The sequence below is a fragment of the Peromyscus maniculatus genome, chromosome 1 (genome assembly GCF_049852395.1).
Source record: "Peromyscus maniculatus bairdii isolate BWxNUB_F1_BW_parent chromosome 1, HU_Pman_BW_mat_3.1, whole genome shotgun sequence".
Classification (NCBI taxonomy): Eukaryota; Metazoa; Chordata; class Mammalia; order Rodentia; family Cricetidae; genus Peromyscus; species Peromyscus maniculatus.
In genome coordinates this window covers 152903211-152928083 of record NC_134852.1, presented here as the reverse complement: position 1 = coordinate 152928083, position 24873 = coordinate 152903211, and the positions used below count along the sequence as shown (strand labels likewise).

The window sequence follows — 24873 nt, the reverse complement described above, 5'->3', positions numbered from 1 at the left end:
TAATGGCTTCTTATGGCCAGCAGAGGAGGGTGGCAGCCACTTCAGAAGCCTTTGGCAAGCACTCTCAGTGAGGTCAGAGAGACAGGGCAGGTCTTATTTTGGGTAACAGTCATCTCCTTCTCAGGGGATCAGGCCCAAGGTACAGCAGGACAGCACAGAGTGGGCATTGCTGGACCAGCTGCTGCCGGCCACTAAAGATTTGAGCAGGTAACACATGCCAGGTAATATACAACAGGTCCTACTTGGCTTGGCGGGGAGAGAAGACAGAGCAAAAGGCTCTGTGGGGATCTGGGAGAGGATTGGAGACCCTGGTGGAGGTGGGGAACAAAGTCTGTTGGATGGGGGCTGGACTTCTACCCAGGAGACTGAGAAGCAGTGGAGTTTGAGGCTTTGCAAAGTGGTTGTAGAGGACCCCTCAAAGTTGATGCATGAAGAACTGAGCCCAGAGGACAGAGGAGGCTGAGAAGGGCCTGTGTCTTGGCTCCATTAGCCAATATGAGTGACTCCTAGGATAGTGGGGTGCTCAGAGGCCATTTAGTCTGGGTGCTAAGCAGTCTGGGATTGGAAAAACCCCTAGACCCTGAGCCTTACCCAGCTCCCCTAGTTGACCCACTGTGACTAGCTCTGCCAAGCTCAAGATAGGATTGGCTGACGTGGCACTTGGGACTCGGCCGCTATGATCTGGGCAGCAGCTGCCTCCACGCATGACAGTTTCTCCTGGTTCTAAAAGCTCAGATTGGTTCTACAGGTATTAGGACACTTCCTGTGTCCATGGGACTTCACTCTGAGCAGGGACTAGAGGAAGAAGCAGCAGCTTTTGGGACCCTCAGGAGTCAGGCAGAGACAGGGAAGGGCAGTGTCCTAGTGTCATTGGCAAAGCGGCCAGTGTTCTAGCAGGAGATAGACTCCATACCTGAGACCCAAGCAAGATTTAGTGGAGTTGTACTTAGAGGGCACACCTTGCACTCTCCTCCTGAGGCCCAAGAGCGAGGCTGGGCAAGTCAGGGGAATAGGGTGCAATAAACACTTTTCCCTAAGCCACTTGACATGCCCATTCCGGTCCTATGCTAGTGTCTTGCTCCCTGTGCCCTTAAGGACCTTGAAACAGTTTCTGCTTGCTGCCCTTGGCCACCACCTCCTTTGAGTAGGAAGGGCAGGGAGTATCCTGTGCTCTGGGAGAAGCTCCTGGTTGAGCAAAGTAGGGCTCTATCACGGTGAGGCTGTGAACAGGAATGGGGTCATCTACCTGTGCGCTTCAGCAGCTCTGTCTGCTGAGCTTTAATAGTCCAGAGCTATGTGTTCCCTCCAGTGGGGTCTGAAGCTTTCAGAAAGTCACAATCCTGAATGTCTAGGTGGATGTCAGTCAAGCTTAGACCATCACCAGTCAAGGATCTACAGATTCTAGAAGCAACAGGGCTCAGCATTAGGACAAGGGGTGGGCCTGTGAGGGGAAGGAGCCCCTGAGGACAACATCTCATAGCTCAACTGCCATTCACATACTTGTTCAGCCACTATACATCCACTCATCCTCACAATCAGCTCGCACATTTGCTACTTCCTTCCTTTCTTCTCTCCTTTATCACCATTTTCTACTCACCCACCTACTCTCTACTCATCCACCCATCCGTCCATCCATCCATTCAACTACTTACCCATCAATATATCCACTATTTACCCATCCACCTGTCACTATCCATCTACCCACCCATTATCCATTCACTTTTCCATCTATCCATTCATTTACCCAGCCAGCCAGCTAGCCACTCATGTATCTATTTCTCTATCTACCCACCAATGATCTATCCTTCCACCTACACACTCACCTATCCATCCATTTATCTATCTACTTATGCTCTGTTCATCAATCCATCCCCTTACCTATAAGCCCACCCACCCATTCTTCTGTATCCTATCACCCACCTGTCTACCCATCTATTACCCATCCATTATCTACCCACCCATTCACCTACCTAATAATCCATCAATCATTCATCCTTCCACCCCTCTGTCTTCTTATCCATTTATTTATCATCTATATACCTACCTATCTGTCCATCCATCCATCCATCCATCCATCCATCCATCCATTAGCTACCCAACAACCTAGCTGCCTATCCATTCAACAATCCTTCCATCTATCTGTTCATCCATCACACCTTCAGAAAGTACCCTCTGGGTACTAAGATGGGGATTGCCTGGTGGCAGTACTTGTCCTTAGTGCACACTACTAGGAACAGACTGAAATGCCCTCATTCAGGTACTAGGAAGTTTACTTTTATCCAGGCAAGGAGTGTCACCAATGTTCTGGAAGAGGAGTAAGACAAATCCATTGTTGATACCCCAACTTGGGTCACTCCATACCTAAGATCCTGGAGCATAACACACTGCAAGGCCATAGGACAAGACAGAGTGGTTGCCCACAGAGCTGGTATATGCTATACAGTTTGAGGTGGCCAACAGATGTGGCACGTTCTGTTCTGACCTTGTTCCCTGTTAGTAAGTACAGGAGAGCCAGTGCATGGAAACACTCAAGATACTTTATTACACAAAACAAGAGATCTGCAAACAGGGAAGGGCAGGACTCAGAGTCCTGAACATTCAGCATGGGGACAGGTACCCCTTGGATCTGGTTGGGATGCTGGCCTTCTCTCCTCCATCCTTCCTTGGGAGCTCTTGGCTCCTCTAGGGAGTGGTCCCTTTTGTTGATGGTGAGAGGCAGCGTTGGTGGGGCTGGGGGCTGGTCAAATGATGAGAGGCATAGAAGATGGAGGGTCCAGGAGCAGAAGGAGAGGGAAGTGGCAGCTGAGTTGTTGGAGGCACGAGAGCAGGCCAGACTGGCAACGGGAAGCAACTTCTTGGTCAGGGCTGGGAGTGGCATCTGACTGGAGTCTCTCCTGGGAACACAGGCAAGGGTACAGGATGCATTAGGCTGGGGTTGAAGGAGAGGCCATGGCCTGCCCCTCTCCTAGTGGCCATCAGACCTCACCATACCCCTTCTTATCTGGGGAAGCTCCTGCTTACAGTGGCCAGTCACCTGGGAGACCTGCTCTCAGGATAAACTCTCTTCTGGGCCTAGGCTGGCTCAGCGGGGAATACTGACAACCTACTGAGGCAGCCTCCCCTTGAACCAAACCCAAAGTTGCCCCAGTTCTCAAATCCCAGTTTTCCAAAGGTTACCCAGAAGCTGGGAGCAAGTGCGGGAAGAGCCCTGCGGCCCCCTGCCAGTGTTTGCTCCTGCTCCAGCAAAGCCAGCTCCTACCGCAGCAGCCATAGGCCTCCTCCCGCCCCAAACCAGATGGCCTCCAGTGCAGCCCAGATGCCATTTGTCAATGTCCTTGCAAACACGTGGCGCCCAGAAACCAAGACAGGCAGCTTGGCCAGGACCACCCTTGGCAGAAGGGCTGTGGGGATATCTCATTCAGCAGAGCTCAGCGAAAACTGCTCCCATCATCCGGCCAATCTACCTCTAAGGCTACAGCCTCAGCTTGCCTGAGCCTTTTGGCTGCCACCCCTCACCACTGTCTCAAAGCACACGGACGCGCCTGTGGTCAGGCTGGCGACGGAATGGCGCCCCTCACGTGTCTGCAGGCAGCCTGCCCTCCACCACGGTCCGGCAGCTGGCCAGGCACAGACAGTTTGCTCGTAGTTCATCAGTGGGTCTCTGTTCCCATCCTGCACTACTCTAGGACTGGGCCCAACCTGGGTACTTGTAGGTAAGGCCAGCTTTGTGCTGGGCTATCATAGAGGACAGAACCCTGAAGGCAGGCAGGTTCTAGCCCTTGTCACCCACCAAGTGACCCGGAGCCACTGTAAGTTCACCTCCACAGCAGAGTGTGACGCAGCCACCCACAGTGACCAATGCATAAGGTTAGAAGGTACTTTGCAGTTTGGGGGAGCCTGGGAAGTAGGCTTCTAGTAGCGGAGTCTGCTTATTTTCCCACTTCCTCAATACAACTGGGAAAACACCCAGCCCCTCCTGTGGACTGGGGAGGGGGCCCAGCGTGACCCACTGCTTCTCCCCTCTACCCCAGACCAGGGATGCTTATTTCAGTCGTGTCGATGCCCCCGGCAGCAGGTGGCCCGAGACCTGAGGCCCCCCCTGGGGCCCCACCACCCTTGCTGCCCAAACCTGGAAAAGACAACCAGAGACTTCAGAAGCTACTAAGAAAAGCTGCTCGGAAGAAGATGCTGGGAACAGCCGCCACCTCACCTGGGGCCTTCCGTACGTCCCTGTCCCCTGTGAGTGAGGCCAGTCATGACCTGGAGACCACAGTCCAACGTCCTGCTGAAGCCCCTCACGTGCTGGTCCCCCTACCCCGCTCCCCACATACCCCCATTATTCACCACGTAGCCTCACCCCTGCAGAAGTCCACTTTCTCTTTCAGCCTTCCTCAGCAAAGGTCTCTGGCAACTCATTTCAAGGCACCTCCTAGGCTTGAAGCCCCAGCCCCAGAAACTGCCTGGCCCCGCAGTGGCTTTGCCCATGTATCTGCCCCTACAGCGGGTGGTACCCACATCACCCAAGTTCATATCCGGCTGTCATCATCCTTGCATACTGGGACTTCTGAGTCCCCCAGGATGGCCCTGGATGGGGATAAAAGCCCATGTACTTCCAGCACCCAGCCTCTCATCCCAGTAGCACATATTCGCCCACTGCCCACTGGGGTGCAAGCAGTCAGTCCTGGGCCAGAGGAGCCCCCTGTAACAAGACCACCACCCAGCTTTCATGCCTCAATGTCTAGAGAGGCTGGCGCTAGGGTGGTGGTGCCCATAGCCCCTACCTACCGCTCATCTGGACCCTCACCTTATAGCCCAGCTCCTGAAGAAGAACACCCAGAGGAACTGCCCACAGCAAGGCTTGCTATGGAGCCTAAGCATGCCTCCAACCTCCCAGAAGCCTTGGGCCCCTCAGGCCTCCACCCATGCCCTGTTCCCAAAGTTGCACCCAAGCCCTGCCTTAGTGGCTGGACACGGCTAAAGAAGCAGCTGATGGAGGAGGCAAAGGAGCCTGCATTTCCAGAGCCAGAGCTGAGCTTGGAGCCCACGCAGCCAGAGGCACCCGCCCCTGTGTGCCCACAGCCCCCTGCCTCCAGGGCCTCTAGGATGTGGGATGCAGTGCTGTATCGCATGTCACTGGCTGAGTCCCGTAGAGGCCACCCTGTGGGGCCTGGAGATGGGGGACAGCCCCTGGCCTGCCTCAGCCGCCTGCCTTTTCTGTGCCGACCTCGCTTCAATGCCCGGAAGCTACAGGAGGCTGTCCGGCCCCCTCCTACCCTGCACCCCATCCTGGAGCTGCATTCCCAGCCCAAGAACTTCAACCGGACAGCAGCAGGTTGGAGGCTCCAGTGATGTAGCCAGAGTGGTCTCTGGGACTCTGGACTGGGGTGGACAGAGACTGACTGAAGCTGAGGATACAGAGAGAGGGCCTCAGTCCTCACAAGTGGACACAATGGGTCTGGATGGTACATGGCCATGGCAGCTGGCTACTGGCTGCTAAAAGGAGCCTATTGGATAGACACAGATGAGTTGGTGGGAGCAGAAATGACAGTGAGAGAGGTGGAAGAAGCCGGGAGCATGTGGGTGGAGGCAATTTGAGGGTGTGGAGGAGAATGCAAGTTGGAGAATGTTCATGGATGGTGGGAGCCTGACCTCAGGACCAGGCTTCATGGAGGGCTCTAGGTCCAGTGCAAGCCGGTTTGGATGAGGGGTATTCAGAGGTACATAGGACTGGGCAGTGGACAAATGATGTTCTGTGGTCTCATGTGTGTCGCTTCTGATTTCCTGCCAGTAAGGGCTTACTGGGTAGAACTGCACTGAGGGCAGGGCTTGGTGCAAATCACAACCAAGTTTCAACAGTTGGGTAAGGACAGGTCAAGCCAGAGGGCTATGAAGAAGCAGGGGCCAGGCACTAGAAGGACCCCACCCGAGATCTGCCTACATCAGCTGTGAGAAGAGGGACCCAAAGGAGTCAGAAGAGGCTTCCCGCCACAGCTACCATAACAGGATTCAGCAGGGGCTGGGCTATCAGTCCTACCTTGGATAGGATGGGTACTATGGCTGTGGATAGAGCCACCAATAAATGTATGTATACTCACACAGGTATCACTTCTGTGTTCTCCATGGGATGGGGAGAGCAGCAGAACCCCTAGGGGCCTTCAGCTAAGCAGAGAGAGGGGCAAGCCAAGCTCCTGCTTCCTTTAACAGATGTATGTGGAAGTTATGCCACATTCGTTCTCCAGGGCCGGCCTACACTATGATGAGCCCCGTTGGATATGGTAGGAGTTCCTAAATGGAGTTTTGAGTCTCCTATGGACAGTACTGATCCTGCTTAAGGGGATAGAATTCCAGGTTTTAGAGAGCCAGGAAGACAGCTGGTAGCCAGACAGAAGACATGGCAACTCTAAGGCCAGGTCTTCAGGCCTCAAGCCCTGAGATATGGCCCATCCATGCCAGTATATTCCCAGGAGGACCCATTTTGTCATGCTGTGGTCCTTTGACTCACCAAGACACATACATGATCTACGGTGCCGAGCTTTCATCCACAAGCACTTTCTCATATTTCCCATGTCCAGTGGCCACGAACTTGTATCTCTTTCCAGATGGGGTGCTCTGTTAGGTGAGACTAAGTGTCAAGGAGATAGCTAGAGGAAGGGGATGCTGCTGCCTCCAGGAAGTCTTTGAGGATGGAATGCAGTAGCAGCCATCATTGTTCACTACTAGCCTGTGCCTAGCACATAGAAACCTTCCTACCTTGATGGTGGATGAGATCTTGGAGCCTCCTTTCTGCTCCCACAGGCTTTTCTTGCTCATGTCTCCAGCTACAATATCCTAGGGGCAGACACAGGGCAGGGTCTGTCACAGGACAGATACTGGCCAAGGGGCCTTGTCTTCTGCCTGGTGCTGGAAGGTGGAGGACCTACCCACCTCACTTTTGGCAGGGAGGAAAGGAGAGTCACACTGCCCATTTATCAGAACAACATGGATTTTTTTCTTGAGTCCCGAATCCTATCCCATCCACACTTCACCTTGGCTATCCCAGATTTGCTCTTCCAAGGGACACCCCCCCACCCATGATGGTTAATTTCCCATGCTCAGCCTTCCCAGTTTGGCCTGCTTGGGGAGGAATCCTACCTGGCAGGAGGGTGTCTTGGAAGCAGACTGAGTCTGTACCTCTCCTGTCTCCCAACGAGTCTTGGTACTGGCTACAGCCATACTGGGCAGCTCTATGGAAGGCTGTCGGGACAGCTTGGGAGTTCGGCCAGCAGACTGCAGAGGAGACAGAGCCCAAAGGAGTCATCATGGTGGGCATTGGCAGCCCTTGTTCGCCTTTGTGTTTGCTGGCGGCAGCGATTCTGAACAGATGCACTATCCTTCATTTGGTGCCCCGTGAGCTACCCCCCAGTTCTGAAGAACACAGGAGGCACAGTGTCATGTGGGTCCTGCCTCATGCTACACATCTTGGGGCTGATGGGTTAGATGGAGAAGATTTTTGGTGTGATAGAGGAATACCTGAAGAAAGGGTGTTGGTTGGTTAGAAGGATGTGGTTTTGATGGAGGAGGACTCACAATGGAATAGAGGAAGAGTATATAGAGGAATGTTGCCTGGATGGAGGGGTGGTGGTTGGGGGGAGGAGTGCTCATTGAATAGAGAGACACTGGTTAGGTGGAGGGGTACTAGTTAGAGAGACACTGATTGGGTGGAGGGGGTGTTGGTTAGGTAGAGGGGTAGAAAGTGAAGAACAGTGTGGATGGAGGGGTATAGGTAGGGTGGAGGGATGTTGGTTAAGTAAGTGGGCTTTGTTAGACCGAGGGAGTCCTGGCTGCATGAGGGAGTGTTGTGTGGTGGGAGGGGTACTGGATGAGTGGGGTGTGTGACAGGACAGAGGCCTGCCTGTTGGAATGTGAGAGACCTTGGGTTGATGCAAGATACGATGGGAGTTAATAGAAGGACACTGCTTGAGTAGAGAGGGGTATGATGGGATGGAGGGAGTAGCTTAGGTGGATGGGCATCAGGGGAATGGATGATGGTCTATTCAAGAGGAGGCCTGGCCTCAAGAGGAGGCTTGGCCTCAGAACTGAGCCTACTCCACCTCAGTGGCTTGGGTATACTGCTGCAGGCGCTCATCGATGGTGGAAATGGGCAAGGCTGGTTGGGACTTCTTCACGCTGTTGCTGGGAGGAGAAGAAAGGATAAGCCTTATGTTCTTTCCAATGTCCTCCAAGCCCACCCAGAGCACTGCCTCCCCTGATCTTGACCCACAGCTCCTATCCCACCGTGTCTCTGAGAATCCTAGAAAGCAAGCAGACATACCTCTTCTCTATGGAGCGATTCAGGGACTCCGTCCTATCAGCCAGCTGTGGAGAGTGCACAGAGGTGGGGGTCATGGAAAGCCACCCAAGACCCATGTTCTATCCCCTAGTGAGTCTACCCACTGACCCAACCACACTCCTGTATCACGGGGGTTTGCCAGGGCAGCAGGGGATGAGGAGAACATAAACTGGGGACACAAGCAGGAAGAAAGGGGATGCTCAGGCTTCACCTACTTTGGTGGTGGGGCTTAGGGGAGGTGAACTCAGTTCAACAGTCTCTTCCAAGGCCAAAGGGCTGGGGGTCCTGGCCTGATGACTTGTCAGGTGCTAGGGATAAGAAACACAGGCAGCTTAGATGACCCCTCCCTGCACCCTCCTGCCCCACCCAGGGCCTGTCGGAGCGGCAGCAGTCTTCCCCTCTGGGGCCTCAGGCCTGGTCTGGCTCTGACATGCTACAACTCTGGAATCCCCAACTGTAGGGAAGAGTCTCTTGGTTATGGAAGAGGAACTTGCCCAGAGGGTCACCAGCTTCACCATCCTCCAAGAATGTGTCCTGGAAGGACTCAAGTACAGTGTTGGGAGTGATGTCTTCTAGGCCAGTCTCTGAGACCACAGCACTCATGGAATATCACAGACCCAGTCCCTGGGGAAGCCCTCGCCTCTTACCTCTTCTGCCTCCCCAGAACTTCCAATAGCATCCTCTGGATTGGGCTCCCCCTGGCTCAGGTTTAATTCCTCCAGGTGGACTTTGGTTTCGTAAGCCCTGTGGGAGAAAAGGGAGACAAAGTTCATTGTAGAGGACCATTTGTTCCTTGGTTCTAGACGGCTTCCAGGTCTGAGCCTCAGGTGTGTCATCTGTAAAATGGGGGAAGTCCAATGAGTTGGTGCACAGGGCTCTTAAGAACCCAGCAACTAAAAAACATTTTTTTTTTTACATTTATTTAAAGAGACAGGGTTGGTTCAGAGGACAACTTGAGGGAGTCAGAGTTCTCCCTCCTCCATGTGGGTCCTGGGCTGCTAACTCAGGGTGTTAGGCTCAGGTCCAGCCAGAGCACTTTTCTAGAAGGATATGTAGGGCTTTGTTAAAAGCCAGCACTGTCCTAGGGCCTCTGTGCCGAGAGGCTCTAGAAGGTCCCTTTGAAGACATTAGCTATTGCCCACTCCTCATTGTATAGGGCCACCCAAGTACTGAAGCTGGATGCCTCCTGTAGTTCCTCTATCTGGACAAGCCCAGCTTCTGGGAGCTTTTGCCCTGCCCATGTATGGGCAAATGGGTCAGCAGAACGTAACATTGAGGAGAGGATATTGGGGGCCCAGGCCCAGGGTGTTTGGGGGTGCTGGGTCAGCGGGTGGAAGAAATCAGGGAAGGGACTGCATTTCTGAGGCGAGGGGCCTTGGGAGGGGCAGCTAGCCAGTGGGCAGCCGGGCGTGACTCTGCATTTGAGTGAGTGGTTCTGAACCTGGAGGAGAAGATAGTAAATTCTTGTATTTTCCATTATGTCAGGCCCCTTGGTATATGCGCCAGCCAAAACCCAAACCCACCGCCCAAGGTGGGCTGGGGCTGGAGCCAGCAGCAGCCACACAGAGGGGCCATTCAAGAGCTGGCGGCGTGCGGGCTAGGCAGCCAGGCGGGTTTGAGGGTAGGGTGGAGGCTGCAGCACCGAGCTCTGCTGGAAGATCAAAAGTGCCCCCTGCTGTTGAGGAGGAGAAGGGAGGAAGCTGAGAGCAGGGCTGTAGCTGCCTGCCTAGAAACCCAGAATGTGCACAAAGCACCCGGGCACAGTGGGGGAAATCGAGGCTGGTGATGGGCAGACCCAGGATAGCTGGCAGTGGACAGGCTCAGAACCAGGGCCCCAGAAAAACAGGGTTTTTGGAATGCAGAGGATGGTTGAAACTGGAGTACATTAAATAAGAAAGAGCTGAGCCGAGCAGTTGCTCTTGCTGGCCTGGGGCCTTGGAGGGGCCAGGAAGGGGGCCGGATCACTTGAGAAGACAGCTCAGCCTTGGCTCTGGCCCACTCAAGGCAATGGGGCCCTGGCCTCCAATTTTGGAGCTCCTTAGCAGGGCCAGAGACCCTCACTACCCAGGCCTGATGGGAGAGGCAGACTTAATCCCACACCTGGCCCTGAACTGGGGGGAAGGCAAGGTGAGACTTCATCAGCAATCCTTCATCTCCAGACCCAAGGGGGCTGTGGGCCCCCATTCATCCTGATTTAGACAGGCAGACACGTCCACACATCTGGAAAGCGTGTCCCCTGGGCCGTCTCACAGGCACACATCTGGAAGTACCTGCTCCCCTTCGTGGGAATGGAGCTCAGCCAGCCCGGGGAGGGCGGGCGGGCGTGGGCTGCAGCGCCTACATTACGTAAGTGGGCCGCAGCTGTGTGCTGATGTGGCAGCCCCCCACCCCAGTAGGCCACAGCTGGTCAGGATGAGGCCCCCAGCCCTGGGGAACCCGGGAATGCAATGTCTTCATTGCTCTATCCCTATAGCCCCCTCCCTGGCCATCCTGACATTTATCTCCCTTTCTTTCTACCTCCCTACCCGCTTCACATTTTGGGGGGCTTTTGGGAAAGTGCAGACAGAAAGGAATTGTCCAGGCCCAGGCTGGGGTCAGAGAGAGCCAGCGCACTGCCCAGCCTGGTCCACACTTGACTTGCCTGTCCTCTGCTTGCTTCTCCTCTGGACTCTCACTTTGCGAGGGCTCTCTACCCTCTGCAGTCCCCTCATTCTCCCAGAATTGCTGCCGCTGCTCCGTCTTTTGGGACCAGTCACCAAAACCTTCGTCTTCCTCCAGTTCAGAGGACTTTAGGCTGAGGCTGAAAGAACAGAGGAAAAGGGGATTAGGAAAAGACATGCTACAACCTATGTTCCTTTCCTTGTCTCTTCCCTTAGACCCTGACTCCCAGAGTGAGACCTCATCTGCTTCTGAGGTGGCTCTCCATGTCTAGGTTCTGTCTCCTTGTGGTCAGAGATTCGCCAGGATAGAGCTGTGCCTTCTCTAGCAGCCTACAGCTTCCTGAGAACAGAGTTGTGCCTTCCCTGTCAGTCTAGGACCCCCTGAGAGCAAAGCTATGGCTCTACCACCAATCTAGGACTCTGAGTGCAAAGCTATGACTCTACCACCAATCTAGGTCTTGCTGAGTGCAAAGCTATGGCTCTACCACCAATCTAGGTCTTGCTGAGTGCAAAGCTATGGCTCTACCACCAATCTAGGACTCACTGAGTGCAAAGCTATGGCTCTACCAACATTCTAGGACTCCCTGAGTACAAAGCTATGGCTCTACCAACATTCTAGGACTTGCCGAGTGCAAAACTATGGTTCTACCAACATTCTAGGACTCCCTGAGTGCAAAGCTATGGCTCTACCACCAATCTAGGACTCCCTGAGTGCAAAGCTATGACTCTACCACCAATCTAGGACTCACTGAGTGCAAAGCTATGACTCTACCACCAATCTAGGACTCCCTGAGTGCAAAGCTATGGCTCTACCACCAATCTAGGACTCACTGAGTGCAAAGCTATGGCTCTACCAACATTCTAGGACTCCCTGAGTACAAAGCTATGGCTCTACCAACATTCTAGGACTTGCCGAGTGCAAAACTATGGTTCTACCAACATTCTAGGACTCCCTGAGTGCAAAGCTATGGCTCTACCACCAATCTAGGACTCCCTGAGTGCAAAGCTATGACTCTACCACCAATCTAGGACTCACTGAGTGCAAAGCTATGACTCTACCACCAATCTAGGACTCCCTGAGTGCAAAGCTATGACTCTACCACCAATCTAGGACTCACTGAGTGCAAAGCTATGGCTCTACCACCAATCTAGGACTTGCTGAGTGCAAAGCTATGGCTCTACCACCAATCTAGGACTTGCTGAGTGCAAAGCTATGGCTCTACCAACATTCTAGGACTCACTGAGTGCAAAGCTATGGCTCTACCACCAATCTAGGACTTGCTGAGTGCAAAGCTATGGCTCTACCACCAATCTAGGACTTGCTGAGTGCAAAGCTATGGCTCTACCAACATTCTAGGACTCACTGAGTGCAAAGCTATGACTCTACCACCAATCTAGGACTCCCTGAGTGCAAAGCTATGGCTCTACCACCAATCTAGGACTCCCTGAGTGCAAAGCTATGGTTCTACCAACATTCTAGGACTCCCTGAGTGCAAAGCTATGCTCCACCATCAGTCTAGGACTTCCTGAGGACAGAACTATGTCTCCACCATCAGTCTAGGGCTCCCTGAGGACAGAGTTATGGTTCCACCATCAGTCTAGGGCTCCCTGAGGACAGAGTTATGGTTCCACCATCAGTCTAGGGCTCCCTGAGGGACAGAGTTATGGTTCCACCATCAGTCTAGTGTTTCTTAAGGGCCAGACTATACCTCCCTCATTAGTTGAAGCTCCCTGAGAGCAGAGACGTGCCTCTTCCTTTAGTGTATGGCCTCACAGAGAGTAGGACTATCCCTCCACCATCAGTCTAGGCCTCCCTGGGGGCAGAGCTATGGCTGCACCATCAGTCTAGGCCTCGTGGGGAGCCAGGCTATGCCTTCCTCATTAGTCTATGACTCCTCAAGAGCAGAGCTACGCCTCCTCCTTCACAAGAAGGTTCTCTGAGAGTAGGGCTATGCCTCTCCCTCAGTCTAGGGCTCCTTGAAGGCCAGGCTATTCTGCTCCCTGAAAGCAGAATTTAGGGCTTCCTGAAAGCAGAGAGATTCCTCCCCGATCTGTCTAGGTCTCTCCAAGAGCACAGTGTGGCTCCTCCTTTCAAGCTAGAGCTCCTGGAGGACAAGGCTGCCTTCTTCAACAGTCCAGGGCTCCCCGAGGGCAGGACTGTGCTTCCTTCATCAATCCAGGGCTCCCCCAAAGTAGAGCTCGGCTTCCTTCTTTAGTCTAGGACTGCAGAGAGGGTTGTGCCTTCCCCCATCCATCCTCGAGGCTGCTGTGGCCCTCAAGCTGATCCTCACAGCCTTTCGTAAGCATCGGGGTGAGCTACTGGGCAAGAAGGGGTTGGGGGGCTAGCAAGGACCCAGTAACTGAAGACCTGAGTGAGAGGCCATGACCCCTGCAGCACCCCACCCCGCCCGAAGCTGCTGACTCCGAGAAAATGGAACAAAACAGGGCCAGGAGGAAGGGGAGAGTTATTGGAAAAACAGCCCAGCCCAGCCGCGGAGGCCTCCTGGGCCCGAGGAGGAAACGAGCCGGCCCGTGGCCGCCAACTTGGACGTGGTCTCTGTGAGTCACTGGCAGCCAGGAGTTTGGGCGGGGGGCTCGGGGGCCAGGGCCTCATGGCTGGGGTCAGCACCAGTCCAAGCCAGGGCTGGAGACATTCAGGGTGTCCAGAGCCTGTGAGTCAGGGCCCCTGGAGGCTGTTGGGAGGGGAGGGCCTCACATAACTCTGTAGACCCTCTGGCTAGTCAGCATCCCGCAGATGGTGTTTACTGGAAACTGCAATGACCTTTGTCCTAAGAGCTGGGCCCTTCCTCTAATTCCTACACTGTGGCTCTAAGTCCAAGGCCTGACCCCAGCGTGTGCTTCTGCCTAGGTCCTATGTGGCAGTGAATAGGGGTCCAGGACCCAGCAGCCTACAGTGCCTGCTCTGCTGGCTGTCCCAGGGAATGGCCGCCTTCTTCTTCATCTTTGTCCTGGTCCTGCAGCAGCTTCTCTCGTTCCCGTTGGCGTTGCTCACGGGCAGCCTCTTCTTTGTCTTCTTCTCTCCACTGAGTCGTGAGCCTGGAGAGGCAGATGCAGAGAGACAGTGATGCCGTGAGATGGTGAGGGTATCGGACAAGCCCCTGCTGCTGGCAGGCAACCACAAGTCCCCAGACCAGTCTATGGGCCTCAGTTTACTCTAAAAGGAAGACTATGCAAAGCAGCTGTGAAAGTGCCTCTGGCCAAGGGGGTAATCCCAGGGCTCTGTACACAGAGGTGACCTTCCGGGAAGGGAAGAGACATCTGTGTCCATAGGCTTCAGGCAACCAGTGTTGGAGTTGGTGGTCAACTGTCCCGTCCCGCTGGCCGCCTCTTACGTTAGAACATAGTCACCTTGTTCCGTGTGGGGACCAAGAAGGACTTTGGGAAAGGTGATAGGGAGTCCAGAGAGAGTCTCAGACATGGCCACCAGTACAGTCTCCATCTGGAACCTTCCTGCCTGCCTCCTAATAATGGCATGTTAGGAGACAGTAGCCACCACACAGGGTCCAAGTGTGAGACTGTGTCTAGTAGTTACCAGGTCAGGCCTTCTTTATCACCCTACCAGCCCCTTCCTCACTCTACCTTGCACTTGGGGACCTTAGAGCACCCCATCCTCACCCCAGGGTCCTCTCCACAGAGGTCTCTGTGGGTTGTTTCAAAGTTGGGGAAACTGAGGCAAGCAACATCTGCAGCCCTCAGAAGATGCTGACACTCAGGCTCCTTAGAATCCTTTCCCCTAAGCCAAGGCACAGTCAGAGGACTCAGGCTAGCTTGGGTCCAGGAGGTCTGGAGACCCTACACAGCAAATCTGTGTTGCTGGTGTCTAGTAGATACCTCAGGCCTTGGCCACTGTTCCTCCCAACAGCCCCTCCAGTTTGCCTGGAGTTGAGAGGGATTGGGGGGTCTCTGTTCTACAGTTTTCACAGCCCCGGGCCCAAGGTTCCTGGGCTGCTCAGAGTTGCGGCTCCCTTCTGGGGTCTCTGTGCTTCCTAGCAGTGTCCGCCGAATGACCCCACAGCCCGCTCCCCTCCAGGCCTCAGTCCCCTGGCCAGGAAGCCCTGCCAGCACATGATCTAATCTCTCCAGGTCTCCCCTAAGCCTCTCAGACGAAAGCCAGGCCTCTCCACAGGCTCCAGGATGAGGTTCACTCCTCCCTCCTCCCCCCCACCTCCCGCCCGCCCGCCCGCCACATGGGATTCCAGCCACGCAAGCAACTAGCTAGCTGCCTGCCTGCTCCTACCTTGCACCCCAAGCCGAGCTGCCTGCCTCAGCCTCAGAAGGGCCTTCAATTTCCAGCCCGAGAAAGCCCCTTAATTCCCTACACCTGGCTCCCATCACGGGCAGATGCCGAGGGCCTCCTGGTTCCCTCCGTGGCCTCAGCCAATGTGGGGGCCGCTTTTGGCCCTTCTCCACCTGGTGAAGTACAGTTCTGTGCTCTGGGGGCTATAGGTTGCTCCTCACACACACGTTTACCAGTTTACCCCCCCCCCCCAAAAGTCAGGGCAGAGTGTATGGAGAGAAGGCTCCCTACTCTGTCTCTGAGGCAGACCATAAAGAGACACCCCCTGGGGTGGGTTTGTACCCACTTTCTGAATCTACGTATGTGCAGGGTAGGGTGTACATGTGTTTGAGCCTATGTGCAAAGTTCTTGTGTGTGTACACGCACTCAGACACTTGTGTGGTTGTGTAAACCTGAGACTGGGGCACAGGACTCACTTAGCCCCGCTTTGTAAGTATGGATATCTTGAATAGGGGGTTTCACTCTGAGTGGGACCAGAGCCTCGCCTGTTCTACCAAGGGCAACCTCCCTGCAAGCACATTTGGGTGCAGGACCCCTTGGGGTCCTTCACTTTTGGAGCAGAGAATCCAAGCTACCACAGCATGTCACCAACACACAAAGCCCAAGGAAAGGGGCATCGGGGTTTGGCTTGCAACGAGTATAGGAACAAGTACAGGGATTCCATCACAGCTTTCTTCTGAGCAGGACACGTACACATCTCATGTGGCCACATAGGCACTCACACACAGGCCCTCCCACGCACGTGCTCACACATGAGTACACAGGGTCACCCTCAAACATGTGCAGGCAAGGGTAGGGAACAGGGATCACAAACAGCAGGTCCCATCCCCTCCCAAGCTCTCTCAGGGGGCCGCCCCTGCCTCACTATTTACTGTTTTCCTAACCATCACCCCGACAACGTGGTGCCGGCCTGAGCCTGGGACTGGCAGGAGGCCAATGTGTATTTTCTGGGAACATCCTTTGTGAGACCCACCCCCCTCCAAAGTTACCCTAACTTAGCCCTCTCTGGACAAAGTCTTGGGGACAGTGGGGTGCAGGGTAGGGGTCTACTAACATCACCCCCACTCCCAGCCCCTTCCTGGAAAAAAGCTTGTCCTAGCTCCTGACCCTGCTCTGAGGCTGAGCAGGCCTGGGGCCCCTTTCCCCTGCTTCTTCCCTCCCGCCTGCCTCAAGCAATGAGTAATGCGCCCCCTCCCCATGACCTCACCCCGTCACTATTCCACAGCTGGGCTCCGTTCTGGGAACTGGAAGGGGGTGGCTCTCCTGGGGTGGGGTGGGGTGGGGGCCTCTGGCCTGGGAAAGGCGCCCCCCGGCCAGCGGCCCAGACCCCTTGGCACGTTCTTCGGAGCTGTCAAGACTCTGGCGATGGCCGCCCCGCCCGTGGCCCTGGCCCCGCGCAGCTGCAAGGGATTTGGCGTTCCCGTACAAACGCAATCAGGCCATTTCCTGAGTCTGTTCTGGCTCGAGGGGCCCAGAGCTCAGCCTAGGGGCTGGGGAATGGGGCCCTGTCCCCCCACATCCTGCCCACACTGTTACAGGGCTTACCACAGGCTGGGGCTGGGGTTGGAGCTGGGCCTGGTGCTGAGGCCCCACCCGGGTGCACAAGGGTGTACAGACCCCCACCAGTTCCCACTCTGAATGGGGCTCTTTTAAACTCAAGGCAGTTGCTCCTGTCTTCTGCACCCCTACTCAGTGTCTTGTCCCTCTTCGTCCTCTGCACCCGTGCCCCCTCTCCTGCTGCCTAGACCCCCGCGGAGAGCCCAGCAGTGCCCATCCTGGGTCCAGTCCTCCCAGCTACCCCCACTCTCTTTGTTCTCCCAAGGATAGTTCTAAAAGGTTGACAGGCTTCAGTCCCTGTTGCAATTCTGCCCCCTGCAGGCTGCCCATGTGACTGCCCCTTCCAGCCAGCTTGAGCCCAAAGGCCAGTACCTATACTGTTTCTACATTCTTCAGGGGGACACTAGAGAGGACGAGACGGGGTGTGTGTGAGTGGGATCACGCAAGGATATCCCAGGTGACCCTCTCCTTCAGATTACAGGGGCCCCTCCCACCACTGTCTCCTGGGTACCAGAGGATGGAAGTAGTGAGGAGCCTGGGGGCAGCCACCAGGGGGGTTGATTTGACTCTCTGAGACCACCAGGGTCTCTTGCCCCCAGGGGAGTAGCTTCCCCAGGGTCACAACACTGCCCACCAGGGGTTCACTTGACCTGGAAGTAGCTGCATAGCCCTTGGGAGAGGGGACAGAGAAAGGAAAGCCCTCCTGGTGCAGGCTCTCAAAGTTAGGTGCCGATCTCTGAGCGTGGAACTCAGGGTCAGTCTTCAGGGATCACTGTAGGCCACCACCCCACAGCCCATACTTCTGAGCGCCAGTTCCTGTCACTACTATAAGCTGGACCCATGGGTTGTTGGATGCAGGGGTCCCATTCCCTGTGGACAATCCACGCAATGGTGTGGGGGTTCAAATGCTCAATTGCCACCCACCCTGGAAAGAAGCATGGAGGTGGGTGTGTGGAGTGAGCTCAGAGTGGAGGGCCCTCCCTGGTCAGTAGTAGGTGAGTGCTAGGTGGGACAGGCAGGAGAGTACAAGTCTGCTCCCCGAGGCTAAGATGAGCATAAAGGAAGTTGCTTCCTATCCCTGGACAGCTGGCTCTGGTCCAATCCTCCCTTCATCTTCCTAGCAGAGCATGGGCATGGTGGGGTTACTCTTTCTTATTGTTAGAGCCAATGTATGCAGGGGATAGTTCATTGGGCCAGACCATGTCTCCACTGCCCAGAAAAGCACTGCAATCAGTTGGTTGAAGGGAGGGGCATGATCTTGGCCGCTGTTGTGAAGGATGATTGGGACCTTTAGGCCAGAGAGAAGGAGAGTGCCACAAAGTCAAATGGCAAAGTAGACCCCAGAGGGACTCAATGGCCCACAGGGTGGCCTCTTGAGGTATGAGTTGATCCCACACCAAGGAAGCCCTGGTTCTGTTCGGGGAGCTGATGGAGAAGGATGGGCGGAGTGGTAGCAGGAGTGGAGGAAGTGAGAGGGAGAAGCCAAGTCTAGGCCTAGCTGGGAATGGGGGACAGGAAGTGACCTTCAGAACAGCCCAGTGTCCGTGACATGTACAGCAAGACCCGGGCCTCAGTTGGGAGAGACACTGAATGGGGCCTGGATATGCAGCATGGGGTGAGAGGGTCCCTGGAGATAGACAGTACTAGGTCATGGCTATAGGAAACTCCATTCCAGGGTGGAGATCTTTAAGGGGTCTCACAGAAGCAGCCTAAGTAGGTCGGGAAGTGGGGGGGGGGCGGTGGATGGTACAAGGAAGGCTGGGTTGCCATACTGCCTGGTCCCCAGGGCACCGCCCAGATCAATGTTCTGTCCACTGTGGGCAGCATATGCATTCAGAAGATGAGGAGAAAATACCCAAGTTAATACTGGAGGCTCAGCCTCAGTGGCTCAGCTTCACAGGCTGCTGCCCTTGGTCACAGGTAACCTAGACAGCCCAGCATGCCTCTGGGATCTGTGCTTCCACGTTTAAGAATCAAACCCTCTATTCTGTGCTGAGTCCTTGGCCTGCCCAACTCTCAGAACACACAAGCAGCCCACATTCTGGGGACTTGGTTAGTGCGATCCGTGCAAGGGATAGTTCTGAAGGGTCATGGTAGCCAAGCCTAGGGGCGGGCCTTGGGAAGATTAAAAAGTGCAGATTGGTTGGCTGGGGCTATGGGAATCACCCAAGGTCCTGGGCCAGGAGTGAAGATGTTCAGAGCCAGGACGCTCTGGCTGCCTCAAGAGTAAAAGGCAGATGAGGGGGAGACACAATAAGTGGGGAGTTAGTTGCTGTCACTGCGGCAGCCCATCATAAGGACCCTGGGGTGGGGATGTCACATGGAGGAAGCTACAGAATCAGGATGGGCATACCTGTCTCCTGCCCTCGGGAAAAGAAGGGAGCAAGCTAGCAAGTGGGAAGGCACTGGGGAGGCAAGTTGGGGGAAGCCTACGGTGTGCGTCCCAGGGGTGCAAGGATAGGGGTGAGGTGGGGCCCCAGTTCTGGAAGAGAGGGAGAAATGAAGGAACTCCCCACACCACACACACACACACACACACACACACACACACACACACACACACACACCACACACACACACACACACCACACACACACACACACACACACACACACACACCACACACACACCACACACACACACACACCACACACACACACACACACACACACACACACACACACACACACACACACACACGTGGCCTCCTAGGACTCCAGGGCCAGCCTGGGGTTCTAGGATTTAAGACATCCTGCAGAGGGCCTCAAAGGAGGCTGTGGACTCCAGCTCTCTCCTTCCCACCAGATGGAGGCGCTGTCCGTCCAAGGTGGGTGGGCCAGGTGGTTGTCACTCTTGGTACCCTTTGAATGTAAAAGGCTCTGGGGTGGGCAGGACTCACGGCGGACCGTCTTCATGAACTGACCTAGAACTGCCCACTTCCCCCTGTGACAGTTAAAGCCATGTGCCTCCGTCATAACCTGTGCTGTCCCCCATAGGCCATACTCCACCCCCGAATCTGCCTTTTCTCATGGGGCAGCACATTGCATTGGAAGACATCTAGTTGCCTCTACCCAGGACTCCCAAACCTGCAGTTTTCCCAGATGGCCTCTGCCTGGAGTTCCGTGCCAAGGCCTCTTAGAGCAGGCCATCCCTGCCTGTCAGGCCTGTCAGAACACAGCATCAGGCTGTGCTCCCCGGGAGTCTTCCTGGCTTCCTCCTCTGCCTTTTGTCCTTCCTGATCTCTCTTGATGGCTGGATCTGAACCCCACCCAGCCAGCATCTCTTTGGTTCTGTGGAACACAACAGGGCTGCCCCTCTCTCTCTCTACCTATCTATCTATCTATCTATCTATCTATCTATCTATCTATCTATCTATCTATCTATCTATCTATTTATTTATTGCAGATGAGGAGTTGGGAAAGCTGAGGTTGCACCTGGGCCTTACCACTGGCAAGTCGAGTCAGAGAGACCCAGGCTTCCTCTGCCACCACCCCTGGTTCCAAAGGCCTGGTAATCTGCTCCAGCCAATAACACCCCAATATCTACTATCCACTCTACTGCCCACACATTAACTGCATTTATGTTCCTAAGACCATGGTATCTCCTTTTCCTCCCACAGACCACTTCTCCCCTCTTTCTAAAGCATCCCCCTGCCCACCAGTGCCAACTACTGTCAGCTCTCCACTGCCCCAGTGCATCTAAGTGGGGCTGAGAAGCCAGCTCTGACCCTTTGGTGTAGATCAAGGGCCACAAAGCAATCACAGGCTCTTTCAAGCACACCGGGCAGTGAGTGGGGACATGTAATTGACATAATGTACTTAAGGTAAGTTGTCATCATTGCCCATGCTGCCCTGGTGGCACGGTGGTGGGAGAGGCTGCTGCAGAGTGGTCAGGGGATCAAACAAATGCATAGACATCTGGGAGACATCTCTAGATGGTGCCATGGTTTGGGGGATCTAGGGAGGAGAAGGTGTCCAGTAAGAAAGCTTGTTCCCCTCCAGGGTGCTCCCATCTTCCTTCCCTTAGTACAACAGCATGTATGCCTGTCCCCATGTCCCTGGATCTAGGTACATCCTAAATCATCTGAGAGCTTTACATGGGAAGGGAGTTCCTGTACCTGTATTCCATCCATCCTTACCCCACAAGCTGGGGCTACCCACTTAGTATCTTGCCACTTTCACACTCCTTCCGGGGAGCAATGCACACTCAGGGGAGGCAGGCACCATCTCTCCTCTGGGGTAAAGAAGGGATGAGTCTTGGAGCCATACATCAGGGAAATGATATGGCAATCCATCTAGGGACCACAAAACCCCATCGGAAGAGCCTGGCAAGTCAGATGTGGTCCACACCTGTCCATCACACCACCCAAGCTTCCCAAGCAGACCCCAAGTCTGCTTTTGGAAAGGGTGTCAGACGGAGCCTCAACCTGAAGGCATGGCTTTCTCAGAAGAGTCTACAGCTGGGTTCTGCAGAGCCTTTCTTTAAGACCTTGGGACTGGAAAATGGGAATGCTACAGGCCTCTCTATCCCACACCTCCCTCAGAGACTGGGTTAGGGTTCTGCCGTCCAAGTGGGGTCTAGAACCAACCTGGTTGTCCGGCTGGTAAGTCCCTCCTGGGTCTGGGAACCCTACCTCCTACGATATGCTTCCCGGTCAGCCCATTGCTGGCAGCTTCCTCATTCGGGACTCCTAACTCAAACATCTCTGGCCCACCTGACCCCCATGGCCTAACGGTGGACACCAGGGCCTAGACCTCCCGTCTGTTACATCTTGTCATGACTGGCAGCTTGTGCTGACCTGAGCTCGATTTCTCCCTTCACTGGCTCTGCACACTGTGTCCTCCGTGTCACTGACCAGAATTGCCACAGGGGCTAGGGCCAACCGCACAGCAGCCATGAGACCTCCCTGGTGCCCGCACTCTGCTGCTCAGAGATGTCTTCTCGCTGGCCCACTCATCATCAAGCTCCCAGGGGGGCCTGGGCTCAGAGAGACCATGGCTTGCAGCAGCAGACAGTCCTGGCAGAATGCTCACAGGACTCACGAGGCAAGGCTCTGGCACACTCCCTGACACGCGATGGTGGCTGGCACCGGCTTGAGACTCTGCCATCCCCTCCTTTTTCCTCCCTGGCTGACTGTACCCAGATCCACCTCACCCCGAAGGCCTGGCTACAGCTCTCTTAATGAATGCTGCTCAAATGCCTCATCCTTCATCTGGTCACAGGTTTGCACATTGTCTAACTTGTCTGCCCACCTGGACAGATGCATGGCAGGTGACAGTGTGTAACCAAGTCACTCCCCAAACCCATGGTCCTATGCCTGGCTCTGAGTCCCTGATGTGCCTCAATTTTCCTGCTCCCTGAGCAGCCAGGCAAGGAGATGGGTACCTAATGATTAATTTCAATATTTTATCTGCTCCTTGATCCAGGAACACCCTGCCTGGCCCTGTAGCCACATCTGAACTCTCAGTGCTACCCAGCCCCCAGGGACTGATCATTTCTGGGGTTCTGGGGGAGGAAGGGGTCTATCCCAGGTTGGTCTGTTTCAACCTTCAGCCTGAGATATCCCTCAGGTCGTTGAAGCTGAAGCCAGAGTCAGTGTTCTAAGCTGCATTAAGCAGGAAAGGGCAAGTCTCCATGGCCTGAGAGAGACTCACACATCCCTATGGGTGTCCCATCAGCTGAGGCCAGTGGGACCTGCACTGGTCCCTGAGCCCATTTCCCGGCCAACACCTAGAGCTAAACTCAGCAGCCATATTTGGTTCTCACAGCATTCCCACCACATACGCTAAGAGAAGAACAGCATCCTAGACCTGGGGGACCTGCATGGTCACTGCGTGACAGAGTGACCCCCTCACCCTCCGTGAACTAAATGTAAGGAGAAGAGACAGCAGCAGGAGTTGAGGGGCAGGACCCAGGTCGGGGGGCCACCAGTCCCTCCCTTCCCACAGCTCTTCCCATCTGTTCTTTACCCTTCTCTCTCTGGCTTACAAGCCTCTTCCCGACACCTTTATCCCTCCCTTTCAATACCAACCACCCGGCGCCCAGGTCAGCTAAGGGGGGACAAGCAGAGAAGGTACCCTCCCTCCAATGCTGGCTAGGACCCCTCTCCCTTCCCCTCCCCTCCCCCTCCCCGTGTATCTGTTCTCTTCCTACCTCTTTGCTCTTTCTTCTTCCTTTTCTCCTGTCCTACCCGGGAGACTTTCAAAGTCCCCAGGAGCATCCAATGTGTTACTCCCCTGGACCTGGCATCTCCAGGTCAGGCCCTCCATCTTCCTGAAGTGCCATTACCAGCTGGCCTTAGCTTGTCCCCTGCCCTGGATAGATAGTAGCGGACGCTCATAGCCACATTCCTGCTCCTTGGGACAACAACCTGCACAGCCAGATCTACGGGCTGAGGGCCAGGTCTGGTCTCACTTGATACCAGAGCCTAGGAACCTTTCTCTGCCCATAGATCCACCTAACAGGTTCTAACCCCGGCTACTACCTGGAGCGCCTATCCTACCTGCAGCCACTTGCCCCCCTCAGCCCCTGTGCCCACCTGAAGCCCTTTGCCCTCCTTCAGCCCATGTGCCCACCTGTGCTCTGGAGACCTTGGTGGTCCATTCTGGCATTGTTCTCTGGAGAGATGCTCTGGGCCTGTAGCAGTGTCCCTCGGGGCTGTACCCCTTGCAGCTATCCCAAGGGTCCCAAGAGCCCCAGGGTGTCCCCTCCTGACTCCAGCAGAAGCATGGGGTGGGTGAGTCTCTGGGTGCCTTGGCGCCCTGGCTGCTGCTTGCCGCCCGATCTACCCAGCTCTGACGCACCGGCTGGGACTGGAACCGGAACCTCAGTCCTCTGGGCTCTGGCCCTGACACCCTGCCCAGGGGGCTGGGCCACTTGGTCCCTGTACCCCCTGCTGCTGGCTCGGCTAGGCTCCAGGCAGGACAGGCTCTGGCAGACAGACCACCCGGCCCGCGGGGGTGCCGCCCACCGGCCACCCGGCCTGCCAGGGTGGGGCCACCCCACCCTCGGGATCTCGGCCTCCAATGGGTCCGTGGAGCCACGCCTCCCTGGACACTGTGGTTGGAGGCCTGGCTTCCCCTCCCCCCACTGGGCCACCCAGCAGACTGCCAATCCCATCTGCTACCCTCTGCCACACTGGGATCCCCAGAGGTCCAGTGGGCCACATGTGGGGTGGGAACCTGCTTGAAGAGTCTTATACCTCAGGGGAGCTATAGACTGATGCCATGCTATCTGCTGTCTGATGGGTGCTGGGACTAATGAGACAGAGGCTCACACCACCCAAGGGAGGCTTGGTTCGTGATGCCTGCTAAGATGACTCCTAGCTCAGTCTCTTAGGCCAGCATCAACTCAAGGTACTCCTGACCAGCCCAGTTGCTCTTAAATCTAGGCCCCTAAGGGCTGCAGAACCAGGTAGCCAGCTGAGAGCCCAGGTGACTATCCTTAACTGTGGCCTGATCTACGGTAGACCTGGAAGGACCCTGACTCCTCTGAGGCAGGAAGTGGGTACCCAAATTCCTAGCACAAGGGAGTAGAAGCAAGCCTGGGGTCTGGCCAGTGATATGTTAAGCCCCCAATTCACACTCAGACTCAGACTAAAAGAGTTGGGGGGACATGCTGTTAATTTTCCAACTAGTCCATAAAGTTCAGTTTGCATCTTGGCCTCTGCTGGCACACAGCAACCTCTCCAGAGCTTGTCACAGATGGAGACGGGCAGGGCTCTGCTACTAGGTGTGATGAGAAAGCTTTGGGTTCTTGGGGAAGGATCTGAGCAAAGGCAGTGAATGATAGGAGGTAGGTCACCTGCTGGGTGGCCTTGAGCAAGTCACTTGACCTCTCTGAGCCTACTTTCCTCATCTGTCCAAGAGACAAGGTGGAGACCTGTTCTTCAGGGCTGGGCAAAGTGGACAGTGTTGGATGCTATAGACATGTGGACAGAGGGCTCGATGGGAGCAGGGGTGGAAGGTGTCATAGTGCTAGGTGGTAGCATGTACATGTCTGCACATGTG

The 24873-nt window shown here is 55.2% G+C and overlaps 2 protein-coding genes across 7 annotated transcripts in view; one reads left to right on the top strand and one right to left on the bottom strand.

Annotated features, from left to right (window-relative positions):
* Positions 1–121: 121 nt before the first annotated feature.
* Positions 122–6571, top strand: Prr33 (proline rich 33). 2 transcript variants are annotated; one of them, XM_006977252.4, is made up of 2 exons: positions 122–207; positions 4032–6571. In XM_006977252.4, the coding sequence occupies exon 2, from the start codon at positions 4039–4041 to the stop codon at positions 5347–5349; it is 1311 nt and encodes a 436-aa protein (XP_006977314.2). In that variant the 5' UTR covers positions 122–207; positions 4032–4038; the 3' UTR covers positions 5350–6571. The 2 variants fall into 2 exon arrangements, with proteins under 2 accessions (XP_006977314.2, XP_042113680.2); XM_042257746.2 differs by having other exon boundaries at positions 133–221.
* The window catches only part of Lsp1 (lymphocyte specific protein 1), a 36638-nt gene continuing 14280 nt past the window's right edge, over positions 2516–24873 (bottom strand). For 2 of the 5 annotated variants that reach the window (XM_006977253.4, XM_006977255.4), the window contains exons 2-11: positions 13903–14046; positions 10971–11129; positions 8977–9073; positions 8545–8637; positions 8312–8355; positions 8091–8172; positions 7132–7266; positions 6751–6828; positions 6503–6609; positions 2516–2894 (exon numbers count right to left, since the gene is read on the bottom strand). In XM_006977253.4, coding sequence (XP_006977315.2) covers positions 6520–6609; positions 6751–6828; positions 7132–7266; positions 8091–8172; positions 8312–8355; positions 8545–8637; positions 8977–9073; positions 10971–11129; positions 13903–14046 — 922 coding nt within the window. In that variant the 3' untranslated portion in view covers positions 2516–2894; positions 6503–6519. Of the gene's footprint in view, positions 2895–6502; positions 6610–6750; positions 6829–7131; positions 7267–8090; positions 8173–8311; positions 8356–8544; positions 8638–8976; positions 9074–10970; positions 11130–13902; positions 14047–23017; positions 23307–24873 lie in introns of those variants that run through there. The other 3 variants (XM_042257755.2, XM_042257760.2, XM_076555512.1) reach the window with 3 other exon arrangements.

Coding starts and splice junctions, on each gene's coding strand:
- Prr33 (XM_006977252.4), top strand. CDS start 4,039: ATGCTTATTTCAGTCGTGTCGATGCCCCCGGCAGCAGGTGGCCCGAGA.